The 14,766-nt window shown below is 37.4% G+C and overlaps 1 protein-coding gene across 1 annotated transcript in view; it reads left to right on the forward strand.

The window, feature by feature from the left end:
• Positions 1 to 5,422: 5,422 nt before the first annotated feature.
• LGSN (lengsin, lens protein with glutamine synthetase domain) overlaps positions 5,423 to 14,766 on the forward strand; it is a 58,971-nt gene continuing 49,627 nt past the window's right edge. The window contains exon 1 of the mRNA XM_069008617.1: positions 5,423 to 5,536. Coding sequence (XP_068864718.1) covers positions 5,423 to 5,536 — 114 coding nt within the window. The remainder of the gene's footprint in view (positions 5,537 to 14,766) is intronic.

Raw genomic sequence — 14,766 nt, forward strand, 5'->3', positions numbered from 1 at the left:
TGTGGTCCCTTCCAACCTGACACATTCTGTGATTTGGGCTTCATTCTAAAATCAACTGTGGTAAATAAGATTTAAAAAGCAACATTTTACAAACTACAAGACTTGTTAAAATTTGTCTGCATACTGAATTATCTGAGATTCTGGACTGTATAATAAACACCATGCACCAAGAAACATAGAAATAAAAGTTTAGGTACTGCACAGGTACAGCAAAAATTGGCTAATAAAACCCCAACAGCTTGATTTCTACGTGTACTCTCACAACTGTATAGTCATAGTGAGCTGGCAAGCAAGAATAGCATGAAAAAAAGGGGAGCTTTAATCGCATTGTTTTGAAATTGTGAGTATTTCATTCAGCACTGCAACTATCGCCAGCCAAATAAGGGGCAAATTTACTTTATCGTTAGATATGAATGTTGCTATGTGACTAAACAAAAGATTTCAGATATTGTTGTCAGAACTTTCAAGAACAAGAGTTTACTCTCACTATAAAAAGTAAAATGCAATCTGATCTGTTTCAATGGAAATACCTGAACATTTTTCCATGGCATGTTATCTGTGAGAAATGGAAAATCTATGTGAGCTAAGCAGCAAATAATTGCTCCAGATATACTGGATTTCACATTACATAATCTTTACATTGTTAAACTTTCAGAAAATATTAACCCAGGCTACATTAACCCTCTTGTACTAAGCATAAATAGCACCAAAGAACTAGAGCAGTTATGAATATGTCAATTTTTAAATGTGTGAAACAGTTCTACTGAACAAAATGAAACATGAGTTCAAGAAATACATAATTTAAGCATGGATTGAGAATATTTAATGCTGTTACTTGAACAAAGTCATAAAAAATACCAATTGCTCACATTAAAAATGTTGTCTGTACTTTAAGATAGAGGGACATTAATAAAAAAGCATTGCTGAACTGTGATTTAGAGGCACGAAAAAATACAAATGGCATCTAGAGCAAGACATATGAAAGACAATGGTACTGGGCTAGATATTAAGACCTTCAACTTTTTTATGTTTAGATGCATATAGACATGCCTATGGCCCCATTATAGTAAATGGAAATCTAATCAAGACAGTTGGAGTCGAAAAAGCAATTTAGTTCACCTGAGAGCAGACATTAAGGCTATGACCTTACTAGCACATAAAATAGTTCCACATCTTAGATACCTGTAATACTTAAATCTAGGTGTTTGATGTCATAGCGTGCTCACAGCCATTTTTTTTCTCCTCGGCTTTGTGGGAAATTTATGGAGAAAACTACTAGTGAGAACTTAGAGAAAATTATTAAAACCCCCCTGATTTCAGTCAACCCTAGATTTTCACTCACTCATACCCACATAAAAGCAAAAATATGTTTGTTTAAGTGGTCTGGCAAGGATCATCAGTGGTTTATGTCAATGGCAAAGGATATGGTTGTTGATTCCTCACTATGTCTCTTGCCTTTTTACTTACTGGTGATATCAAACGGGTTTTTGGACTGCTGTTCAATACCATTTTGAAATCAAACATTATTTCAAGGTGATTCTTCTGTTTCAGAATTTAATTTCTCTTTTCATAATTCTTAGAGAATGGGTTGCCTTTCGTATGCGTTTCCTCATTTGAGTTATCTTTAAGCTTACAGTCTGCCTTCCTTTTAGAATAACAGGAGTGATACATATAACATGATGTTATCTTTATTGCCATTCTTCTGTTATCAGACAACAGACCTTCTGATCTTGACAAAACCTCAGTCATTCCCAGTTTGGTTGCTGTCAGTTTTGTTCTTTGCCATCAACACAAGCCATTCTTTTAGCTCTTGCTTTATTGTTTCTCATAGAACCATAGAATGGTTTGAGTTTGAAGGGACCTTTCAAGGCCATCTCATCCAACCCCCCGCAGGGACATTTTCAACTAGGTCAGGTTGCTCAGAGCCTTGTCCAATCTGCCCTTGAACACTTCCAGGGATGGGGAAGTATTCAAGAGCAGATTAGATGGGGTTCTGAACTCTGTGTTGCCCACCTCTCTGGGCAACACAGTTTGTTAGTCAACACACAGTTTGTTAGTCAGGGAAAAAGCTCTCAAATTGGTGTTTTAAAATAGATATAGAAGCAAAAGCTTTCTCATATTATACTTTTCAGGAAGTGGTAGAAAAAAATTAATCTGGTGTTCTATTACACAAGACAGTCTGTGTTTTCTCTATGGGGGAATTCAAATATAAATTTATAAAACTTGCAGGTTTGAGAACATATGGTTTATTTGATTTTAGACATAGATATGAAATTTAATGATAAGAGCAGTTATGCTTTATTGTGCAGAGCCAGATTATCTGGTAGAGCAGATTAGGACCTATTCAATATGTACTTGCAAGGTCAGGTCATGAATGGTCCCTGCTTACCTTGGAAAAATCATGTATTATGATTTTGTGCTAGTTTATCTCGTGTATTTCATGTGATCATTCTTGTCTTGTGTCTAACTCTGTCCCAGTCAAAACCAACACACTAATCTTGTATTCACTTTCCATGAATCTGCCATATCCAGCACTTCTCTTATATGCTTTTTGCTTCAGAGCTCAGTTGCTGTGCCAGGAGGCAGCTGCACTGGAAGCTGAGTCTACCAGATGTAGCAACTGCTTCTATCTGACTTCCCACCTGGGTTGGAGTGAGAGCATAAACACTGCACTGGAAGGACTTTTGCAGGTAAGTACTGATATGCGCCCAGCCTCTGAATCACTTCTGAGCTCAGTGGGACACTTAGAGCATGGAAATTGTGAGTCCAGACCTACTGGCTGGCTGGGACATGCTAGCTTCATCACCACCTGTGTTGGTCCCATCCTTATTCCACTCAATTTCTGAGTTTTTAGAGAAAAATGGGTGTTAGTTTTGCTGTAATGACTGTGAATTGATGCAGAAGTTTTAAATGAGGACAATGACATTCCCATGTTTCACATGCTAAGGAAGAAAGAGTGCTAGAAATTTTTTACCTGAGCCTCTGTTAAGTATTGGAGAATTGGTTTAATTTCCTGCCATGCTCTGCTGTGAGCTCAGGAGTGTCTTTGTCCTTGGTATCCTGGAGTACCTAAGGCCATGGTGAACCCTAGCACAGCAAGGGAGGCAAGTGGCCTGTCAGGTAAGAATATGAAAACATCCATTTGCTTAATCCAAGAGAAGACTGGATTAATTTGTCTAATAGTGTATCAAAATGTGATAGTGCAAGGACAGGCAAGCGCCCAGGCAAGAAATAGTACCATCTGGAATATGGTGTCACTGGAAAAGCAAAGTTTTGCAAAGTGTGCGTACCACACATTACCATGATTGGTAATAGGTTTCTTTCTGCTAGAAATCCTTCTGCAAGGAGGGGGTCATTGCTCCCTGGAAATTAACTGATTCTGGTTGGGATGAGAAATTTGCAGAGATAATAGGATAGGTCAAGTGGAAGAGAGTGATGATTTGTTTGAACAAGCTTGGTGCCTGCACATGAAGGAAAGACTGTTCAATCTGTGAAATCCGTCATTGAATGGCTGTAATGTGACAGGGACATTGATACATGGGATATATGTGGTCTTTGTGCAGACAAGCCACAGTTCCAAAGACAAAATGGAACCTCAGGTAGAATTCTGGCCAGGACTTCATAGTGATAGCTTCGTAATTATATCTCTTGAGGCAGAATGGGTTTTAAATCCAACCAGTAAGAGGTCCCTGTTTGCAGAACACCCAGAGCCCAGTTGTGTGCCCATAAAATGGAAAAAAGTTAGAAACTAAAGCATATACAGTCTGATACCCTTGCACACTCATGGAGGAGGAGCAATAGTGCTGCCCACCTGGGCTAGCTGTAGAGCTCCCTATGGACACTGAAGTTAATTTTCCTTGGTTTCAGCTGTAGCAAATAGCCTTACACATTAGGGGATGGTTGTGTGCCCTTCAGAAAAGTCACTAAAAAAGCCAGAAACAAGGTCATCATCCCCAGAAAGGATGAAGCCATTTTCATATCATCTGGAAGATTTGATAGGGTTTGCCGCAAACCTTTAAAATGCCCTTTCTTTCCTGACATCATCAGGTGTCCATGATGGTCCTTCAAAGAAAGAGTGAGGCAAACAGCTAAAGTCAGTCACAGCTTCAAACATTCATTTAATCCTCCGCTGCACTCAGGGCATCACTTAAGAGCACTGAGTTACTACCCTGAATACAGCTTTAATATCTCACAGGGGATGCAGATAAAAAGCATCAGCAGAAGTGTGTAATTCCATTAGACCAGCCCTCTTATCTCAGAGCTTATGCTATTCAGCTCAGGGAACTGTTGTGGTTTGCCTGATCCACTTGTGCCTAGGCAAGGAACTTGTGTAGAGGAAGGTGTTCCAGGTGAGGTATCAGCATCTGAAAGACACCAATGTGCAGCTATATCTTACTATATTTACTGTCTACTCAGGATGTAAGCTTACATTTATCAGAATGCATTCATTAGCAGTTTATCAAAATGTTTGGTGTAGATCTGCTTTGTCAATGAAGTATTTCATGTCTAATAAGCTCTGACATTTCCATCAGGTTGTAATTGTAAAAAACTCAGTGTTAAAAACCTAACAGGAAAAAAATGGGAGGCAAGATGGTTGCCTTACTCCTTTGCTCAGGGAATGGGAAACATCATTGCAAAGATTTTGAATAAGCAATTAATACATGGCAAAGACAATAAAGTGTAGCCAAAGTACAAGCAGAAACACTTCTGTGGTATTTACAAGATTAAATGGTTTATTTGTGTGCCTCACGAGGTATAGAAGACACAGCAGGATAGAAATATAAAACTGATGAACAGGCTTATTTCAGACCAATGGGGAAGGCTCAAGACAGAAGTATGATGGAAAGTGATGTGTTCATATCCTTAGAGAGAATATGAAATAGGATTTAAATATGTTATTTCCTATTTTATAGATGGATCAGCCTACCAAAAATTTGCATAACAGAATTAACCCCTTTTGCAGATGCACTTCAGTTCTAAGTAACAAGTAAAAGCAAAACTAGAAAAACAGCTGAGTTAAGAAAATATGTTCAAAACATTTAGTGGTATGCTGGTCTTGCAACTTTGTGCAAAGTAAGCAGTTATCTTCTGAGAGGGCAGAAATGGATAGCTGGAGTGAAAACCTCTTACAAGATTTCAGCTGAAACAATCCGTTTCTGTTTGAGTGCAGAAGTGTTAAGTGGCATTTGAGTGAATCTAAACCTCAGAAATCCATCAATGTGCAAACACTACAAATTAAAATATTATTTTCTCTCATATTTGTTTACTTTTGTTGTGAGAAAGCTGTAATTTTAAAAGAAATTATTTTTAGTCTGTCTGACTGTGTAGCACGCTATTAAGTATCATTAGGTTAGAATTTGCCTGGCTGAACTGGTAAATACAGTAATTTATAGACAATTAGCTGCTTGCTGATGTCTTTCAGATGCTGATCACCGTGAAATGTAACCCCCATGCCATGTCTGTGCAAGCAGTTCCTGCCATCCTCCCACTGCTGCCTGTTCTTCTGGACCTCAGATTTTATAGCCCCATTTCAACAGTAAGTAAAGATTTGACATTGTTGACAAATTTACAACTTTCTGGTGCCTGAATTACAAAGATGATGTGCAGTAAGCACAAACTGGCAGAAAGCATCTCAGTCAAATCTCAGACTATCTGGAATTTAACAGGTATCAAGGGATTGTCTCTTCTCAATATATTTAACAACTTAAACTTGCTAAACTGTTATTAAACAGCCTTATTTGTTCTGCTCTCATGGAACCTTGTAGGTATGGATTTGTCAGTGTTGAAACCATCTAAACTTGATCTATCTAAAATTTCTTCTGTGTCTGTATCTGGTTTCTCATCCATGTTATCTGAGCTGCTAGTGATGGTTTCTTCAGAGCACAATTCACCTCAGAATCCACACATCCTGCAATCTGCCTATCTTCCGAGCAAGACTATGTAATGACATTGATGAAAAACAATTATATTCCACAAAATAATTATTACTATATTTAAATTTCTCACAATAGTCAAGGAGGAAGCACACTCTAATGAAAAAGATGCAGAAAAATAAAAAAGTTACACAGCTTGGAAAAAATAAAATGTTTATTATTAGCAAGAAACCTCAGTAGTACTGTCTTTTCTGAACTAGTCATGTGGCCTCACCTTGAGTACTGTGTGCAGTTTTGGTCACTGCAATATAAGAAAGATGTTAAACTATTAGAGGGCGTCCAAAGGCAGTGACCACTGACAGGACCCAAGAGAATGGCCTGAAGTTGTGTCAGGGGAGATTTAAGTCAGATACTAGAAAAAGACTGCTCACCCAGAGGGTGGTTGGGCACAGGAACAGACTCCTCAGGGGAGTGGTCACAGAACCAGCCTGACAGAGTTAAAGAAGTGTTTGGACAATGCTCTCGGGCACATGGTGTGACTCTTGGGGATGGTGCTGGGCCAGGAGTTGGACTCAATGATCCTTGTGGGTCTCTTCTATCTCATCATATTCTGTGATTCTATGATTGATTTTCAATAGTTTCTAAATCCTTCACTATGTTCAGGAAGCATTGTATAAATTAAGCATTAGTAATAAAAATGTGAAAAGATCTCTGCTTCTTTTTCCTTTTCCTGCCTACCTCATCACCTTCCCATGGCTATTCAACAGCACAATGCCTTCTTATCTATTAGGAAAACACATACTAAAAGAGTAGGCAAAACTGCAGTTCAGCCTCATCACTGAAAGTAATGAAGTCTCTTAACATGGGCTCCATTCATACTCCCTCCACTAATATCTGTCTGGTCACTTGCTATGGTCTAGATTGGAGCTCTTCCATGGAAAGGAGAAATAGCCTGAAATTTTCATTCCATACACTGCTTAAAATTAGACAAGGGCCCCAGTCCTGAAAACTGGTAGGTGCAGGGAATAATCCTGAATAGTGTCAATAATTTTTGGAAAATTACTTTTCCATTACATTACTGAGGGTTTACAGAAGCACACCTGAGATCTTGCATACAAGATTGCCTGTGCCAACCTTACACACAAGGTTGTCAGCACAAGCCTTGTGATGTACCCCAATCCATATGTCTTGCTAATGAAGAGGGCTGAATTATACTGAACTAATGGGCTTTTCATTTGGAGTTTTATTTGTGAGTATGGTGTTTGGATGGAATCATCTCATCTCTGGGAATCAGACTGACCCCATCATACAAATCAGCCATCAAATGACAGAAGCTTCTACTCATTTCCAGACTTGAGAAAGCACCAAACCAGTAATTTCATCACTAGCTTGCAACCACCATCCAACCACTATCCAGACACTAATAGAAAGTCTAACCATGGCTTTTTCTTTAAAAAATGCTCACTTTAGAATAGGAATGAAGTTCATACTTCCAATAAAAAAAGAGTTGAATTCTTGTGTCAAAGTGTAAGAACAACTTTGTTAGATCTGTCTGGCTCACTGATCTGTGTCTGACAATGGCTACTAGTAGATATTTTGGGAAAGGCAAGGACATAATTATTTTTTCCCGTGGTTATAAGTTTTGCCAGTCTTAGTCTTTGGGACTTTCAGAATGGATATCTTGCATTAATCCATCCATTAATTTTGTCTAATTGCTTTTTGAGCCTATTTATACTTCTGGTATCCACAACATCCTGTAGCAATGAGTGTTACAGTTTTATTATGTGTCAAATGAAAAGATACTTCCTTTTGTTCTAAACCAGTTGCCTGGTAATTTCACTGTGGTCCACCTTGCCTTTATGTTATGGGAAACAGTCAATAGTTATTCCTTATCCACCCTCTCTTATGCCTTTAACAGTTTCTATAGACTTCTCTAATTTCCTCATTTTTTTGTTTCATAATTTTCTCCAGTTTCCTCATTTTTTTCCCCATAAGTCTTAGTTTATTTAATTCCAAATCTCCAATTATACTTATTTTCTAATTTTACTGTGTCTCTTTGGGATAGAATCACATTTTGTGATGGATTATTTCCATTTGATTCTTTACTGGTTTCATAATAGTTCTTGATATTCTATTTTTGGCTTTGATCATTTCTTAATATTGAAAATATGTTTTCAGAGAACTTTCCATAAGATCTACTTCCAGAATCACCTTCCTCATGGTCATTTGAGGTCTAGTATTTATAAGTTTAAGTTTGTCACCTTATGGTTTGTTCCCCTTCACAATGATAGGTATGGATTTGCTTTCATGAATGACGAATTTAACTGCCCCTCTATCACGCAGATAAGGGGGCATATAAGGGGGCATATTCTGCAACTTGTCATTTCCAGTGCTGATTCTTGTAATTAATTTTGTTCCATTTGGAGATTTTGTCCCCTCACTTTTTATTTTTTAACCAGATCATTTAAGAATTAGTTTAGTATCCTATGTCTAAACACAGATACCTGAGGGACTCTGCTGGCGCCTTCCTTCTTTGTGAAAAATCTACCATTTCTTTCTAATATTAGTTGATTGTTCTTTGACCAGTTACCATGAGAGGAATTTTCTTCTTCCTCTCTTGACACTGAACTTTTTTGAAAGAGCCTTTGCGACAGATTCTTTTCAAAAGCTTCTTGAAAATCTAAATCATTGAGGAGATTAAATGCTGATTCCTTAAGATAATTATTGTTCATTATAATCTAAATAATTTATAGTTCTATGGGGTAGAATTCAGCCATGGGGTTAGAATTCAGCCATGCTTACACTTCTGAAAAATCCTGACTTGCCACGAGCCAGTCTCTATTCTATCATGAAGAAAAGCTCAAGGAAGTAGCAGAAAGCTGGTTTTTGAGTATCTCCAAGCAATGTATTCAGCTGATAACCTGTCTGTGGTTCCTTGGGCCAAGCAACCCTGTAGGTGATTAACATGGGAGAATGAAAGATGGGAAATTTATTTTTTAAAATCACAATTCAGATAGAAAGTGTCTAGAGATTTGCAGTAACTACCAATTTAGAGGACTTGGCTATCACTGTAAGCAGAGATAAATGTCAATATGTACATCACTGCAACTAATATGTCTTGATTATTGACAGAAGTAGTTTCCTAAGATTGATCAGCTCCATAGACTCTGCAAACTTATGGGAAGTAGGCTGATTGAGGTTCTGATTAATCTCTTCCGATTTTCTTGAACACCAGAACTACACTTTCAATATTTTATATTCTTGGCTCCACAAGATATTGTGTTTACCCAATATAGATACTTTTTTCTCCTGTAGGCCTCTCTTGATTTCTTTTATTGCTCTTCAACCTTATGGGGTAGACATACTGGGACACATTGATAAAAGTAGTCCATTTGGGATTGTGGGATAACAGACTAGCAGAGATGTCACAAAATGTGCATTTATATGGTCTTAACTGCAGGTTACCAGAAATAGGTACCAAATGTATCTTGGCTTCACTGTGTGACACTTGACAAGTTAAGGAATACTTAAATTTAATCAAAAAAGCAGATGAAATCTTGGCAAACCTTCTAATTTTTTTTTCTCATTTTACTGCCTGATAGTCATTCTTAATTGGAAATAAGACAGATTTTAATCTCTGAGCAATAGATAAAACTTATTATGACCCATCTTTATTGTGGAGACTGGATTTTCTTTGTCTAGAAAAAGGTGCCAGTATATTGTGCACGTATCAGCTGTTTATGAGTAGAAATGCTTGGGTGAAAAATATCAAACTCAAGGAAGGTTTAGATGGGGAACAGGAATTGGAGATTGATCTATAAGAAATTGCATCTTAGAAGTACAAAGCAAATATCAGTAATTAGCATTTTCTTAAAGGTGTAATATACTAAAATATTCATAAATAAAAATGAGGGTTTCGAGGGGCTGAAATTCAATATTATCTATAGAAGAAAACATATCTGAATAGAGATGTGTAATAAAGCTGCACTGCTTCTTAAACTATCATTCAACATAAAAGTAATATTTACAAGTTTAGATATTTATTTATTAACTCTATTGAACCTCTGGAGTCTCGCTATGGTGGTGCTTTACCTCTTGGACTTCAGTTATGCACCTAAATTTGGTAATATATGATTCAAAGTCATTATGCAAGATAAGAACTCATTACAGGAATAGAGTGGAATTGTGGACTTCAACACTGAATTTTGAGATTAGAATAATAAAATAAAAACTCATGAGATGCATTTGTTAGCTTTTTCCACAGATAAGGACTTGCTGACAGAGTGGCATCCTTGTTAAATAAGGTCTCTGTTACATAAGGACAAATGTAGTCTGTTTCTGTCACCAGAGTAATCCTAACTTATTCAAACATATTTAATGTTCTGATATTTCACAAATAAAGCTAAAAAAAAAAAATTTGTAATCTAAAGTGCTTTCTTTGATGCTGCATCCAGTATTTTTCTAGTCACTGTGTTTGACAATCAGAAAATTGCCATTTGGAAATTAACCAGTTTTGTGTTAAACCAGTACTTGGGGCAATTCCCAATTCTGCCTTATTCCCCAAACATTCCTGGCCAGTAAGCTCAGAATCTTCTTTTTTTGTATCAGTATAGATGAGAATGTGTAGAGATTGCAGTCATGAGATATTGTTTCCACTACCTGGTTGAAAGACATACTTACTTAGGAAGAGTAAAGTGAAAGGGGAAGACTAAATTTTATACTTTCAGTAAAACTTTAATTGAATAATAATTCACACAAAAATTTATTAAACTTTCAGAATTTACAATTCTTTTTGATTTATCAACCTGTAGTCCTTTGCATATGTGTGAAGAGCAACACAAACTGAGGAAAAACTGTAGATTCCATTTTAATAAACACTGCATGTACATATGGCTCTCCCTGAAAAGACAGTAAAGAAATAAGAGGAAAAAAAGTTATTAAGAGGATAAAGAAACTCTAATAATTTGCTGAAAACTTGGTGGTATGTCAGATGCAGATTTTGAGTTCATATGTAAAAACCCACATTTAGAAAACTAGCTGAACCTCCTATTAGAAGCAATTATTGTTCTACCTTGCAGCAATCGCTTGTATTGTTATTTGCATGATGATTTCAAGGAAGAGCTATTTCTTTGAGAAAAACTATACAATAATTATAATAATTCAGTTTTATTTCTTGACTTTCAATGCAGTTTCTGAAAGGATTAGCTGATATAAAAAAACTCAGCAGCAATTCGTTCTTCCCTTGAGAGAAGCCATGTTCATTTAAGAAAGGCTGAAGTCCCCAGCCATGCACCATGGAGTTTTGTTTGCCTCTCCTTTAGTGCAGGCTGCCAGGCTGCCTTGCCCAGGGTTTGGACAGGCAGGAAGTAGATGTGCATATTGAATTCAGAAGCAAAACAGGGAAAAACAGTATGCTTGATTCACACAGGAAAAAATGTTGGAGACCTGTAAGTATTCACATATATTGTTCTCTCAGAAAAGCATACAGAATTCCAGAGGTTTATACAGTGGAATATTTTCTAACCCAATTACATACACAAGCAGCTCAGCAGTTCAGTCTGCAATTGTTCAAATCTAAAACTGAGTAACTTTTGCCCTTGTACTTGTTATTGATATTTTTGGAGGATACAAGCTGACTTTAGGGATACCTGATTTCTTTAATATCAGCTGACATCCATGACTGTGCTGGCCTGGACTCTGTAGAGCTACACCTTTGACTGCCTTATATTTATTTCTGGGATGAGTAAATCCCAAGACTTAAAGTACACTTTATCCTTCTCCTGCCAAAAGTAACTATAATAGAGGCAAAGGCATTAAGGGTCCAAAAGCCTTGCTTTTGCCTGGAATTTTCCTCCTTCTGTGAGAAGCAGTGCTGTAAGCTCCCTGTCCTTCAGTCAGGTGCAGATGCTATGGATAGATCAGACCCACTTAGCCTGTGGAAAGGGCCTACGCATATAGGAGCACAAAAGCATAAAGTAAGTAAAGGTCCCAACAAAAACAGTCAGAATTTTTCCACTTCAGATTTCAGGGAATTTATTATTATTAATTATTTTATTTATATTCTTTATAATAATTGTTATTTTTCAATTTATTGTAGGTCTGATGCTATACTATGTCTAAAAGATGTGCAAATCCCAGGATAGGATAATTTCTACCTGTTCTGCTGCAGTCTGCTTTCAGCCCACTGTGGACAGTGGTATGAGCAACAGATTATTCTGCTCATACTTTTTCTGGAAATAAAGCATTTGGAGAATGAAAGCGGACCATTTCACTTGGCTGTGAAGACTGAAGACAGCAGAGATCTTGACCTCATAATTAGGTTGTACGCTGGGAGAAGAGTGACCTGAATTTCGAGGTGTTTCTGTGATGAATGTTGATGTTAGAGCATCATAGGTAATATATATAAAACACCGTTGGAAAAGTATCAGTGCTTAGAGCTCTGGTTGCTCTCTTGTTTGCCCAAAAGTGTGTTTATGCCTACTTTGTCATATTCCCTCATGCAATTGTGTTTTGTGGCCAAATGATGATGTTCTTCTGTGTACAATGACAACTAGAGCAAAAATGATGGCAAGTACCCTTTTTATCAAGTTAGTCCCTTCTTTGGTGCTTAAGGTACAATCCGAAATTATTTGGGCTTAAATTTCCTCAAGTAGTGGAAGGTGCTGAGGTTGCACCTTCACCTTGCTCAAAGAAATGTGGCATCAAATTGATGTTCATGCATAAAAATTAAAAGATAGCTTTGTGTACTCAGTTTTCATTTGTTTTAAATATAAGCTTCAATGCCTAGTTCTTAAAATTGTGGCTTTAAATACAAGCCATCCATCGATAATTCTCAGCTTTTGATCTCTGGGGATAGATGAACATAACTGCTGGTTTAAGAAAAGAATCAAATCTCCAAAAGAGAGACCAGACTGCCCTTTTTTTGAGAAACAAGTGGCTCCTTTTGGCTGACTTTAGAAAACTTCCTTTTAGCCTGTACACTGGGGTTGGAGGTGATTCCATTTTCTCTATTGCTACCTTTTTCTATAGGCTATTTACAAATTCAGGGTTATCTAGCAGAATAGATACTGTGGTGATCAGATGCTTAAGGTGGACATTAATGTTTATCTTCTGTAAAAGTTAAACATTTGTTACTAATATGTATTTCCTCCCCCAAATTCATAGATCTGTAGAATTTGAGAGTATCTCAAAAATATCTGTGTTCCCAGTTCATTTCAAAAGAGCAGAGTATCTGCTGTACAACTCACATTCCTTGGCTGCTTCTCTTCAGAAACAGCAGATCTGTATACATTTTCCATTATTGCAAGACACTGCCTTAGCCAGTAAGCAGAGGGGACATTGAGTAATGCCAGGTCAGATCCTAGGGCAATCAAGAAAATAGTTTTGTTTTAAATGCAGTACCAGGAATTCTTATTACTAGAATATGTTTGATGGAAAAGAAATAAAACAGTAATTGCGTGAGTTGAATTTTACACTGAGCTGAAACAGTGTTCCAGAAATATCACTGAAGATAAACATCCAAAGGGGGTTTCTGACAATTAGGTATGATTCTCAACTGAAGAATTAAACCAAAATTATGCAGGTTCATTTTGCTGCCTTTTGTTAATGTACAATCTGACTTCCTTTGTCTTTCCTTTTCCATTTTTCTTTATGACTTACTGTGTTTATTATACTGTATTTATTATAGTGCCTTGTGCTATGTTTACTGTGGGCAGAAACTAACTTCTGCTGAGGTAAAAAATGGCTTTCTATTTTTTTCCTATGCTTGTACAGCACCAGCAGCACAGACCTTAACTGACACACCTATAAGGGATAGATAATAATAGTTTAATACATGGCAAGACAAGAAATTATGTCCAGTGTTGATATATATATATATACATATAGTAGTAAGATATAAAATAGTCATTTAGAAGATTTTCAAGATAGATGAAATGTAATGTCAGATAAAACTTCCTACTGTCAATCTTGTAAGAAATGTTTTTGATACCACTGATACTGGTGTAGCCCTTGGACTGAATTTTTTACTTGTAGGAAAGCTTCAATAAAAAAAGACTTATTACAAGTGTTGCTGCAGCTTTATGGTGAGACATTTCAGGGCCCTGAGAGCATGAATTGACTGTAATGGCTCTGATGAGCCTTCCCTGGGACCCTCATCCTTTTCCTCAGGGATCCCTGCCATTTATTTCTCTCCTGAATCCTGAGCTGTGGTGTAGGTGTGCCTGTCTCCGGTGGACCTCAGACCTCTGCTGTAGGTGGCTGATGTCCTGGGAGGGACCCCTCAGATGCCTCTCTGAGCCTGTCTCCTTTGCTCCTGGCTGAGCACCCTGAGTGGCCCCTGGGCCTGGCACATCCCGTGCTTGGCTGTGGCTGTTGAGTAACCCTGCTCCCAGCTCCTACGGGGCTGTGTTCCGCTGATGGGGTGCTCCCTATGCTGGGGCCACCCCGGGCTCCAGCTCACCTTTCTGTGTTGGCTGTGTCTCAATGTGCCTGAGCAAAGGTTTCATCTCTGTTTGTAGCTAGAACCGGAAATTTCAAGGGGAAGTTTTTGTCAGAATTGCAAAATAAAAAAAGGGCAACCTTGCGGAGGTTATAGTCTACGGATAGTTTTAAAAGAATAAGAAAAGAGAGTCAGCATGTTTTATTCACAGAATGTTTAAATGCCACTTTTTATTGACTAATTCTTTTCTTTGCATAACCTAATACTGTCATGTTGAAACAGATTAAAAAAAAAAAAAATCCTTCTGAAAGGAAAAAAGTAATAAAAATTGTAATAAAATGAGTCGAGTAGTGTTCTGCAGAGCTCAATGTATGCTGTCCAGGGATGTGGCTATGGCAGAAGCATTTATAAGCAGTTCAGTATTCAGGTCTCGGTGATGAGGAAAGCTGCTCT

The sequence above is a fragment of the Aphelocoma coerulescens genome, chromosome 3 (assembly GCF_041296385.1).
Source record: "Aphelocoma coerulescens isolate FSJ_1873_10779 chromosome 3, UR_Acoe_1.0, whole genome shotgun sequence".
Lineage (NCBI taxonomy): Eukaryota > Metazoa > Chordata > Aves > Passeriformes > Corvidae > Aphelocoma > Aphelocoma coerulescens.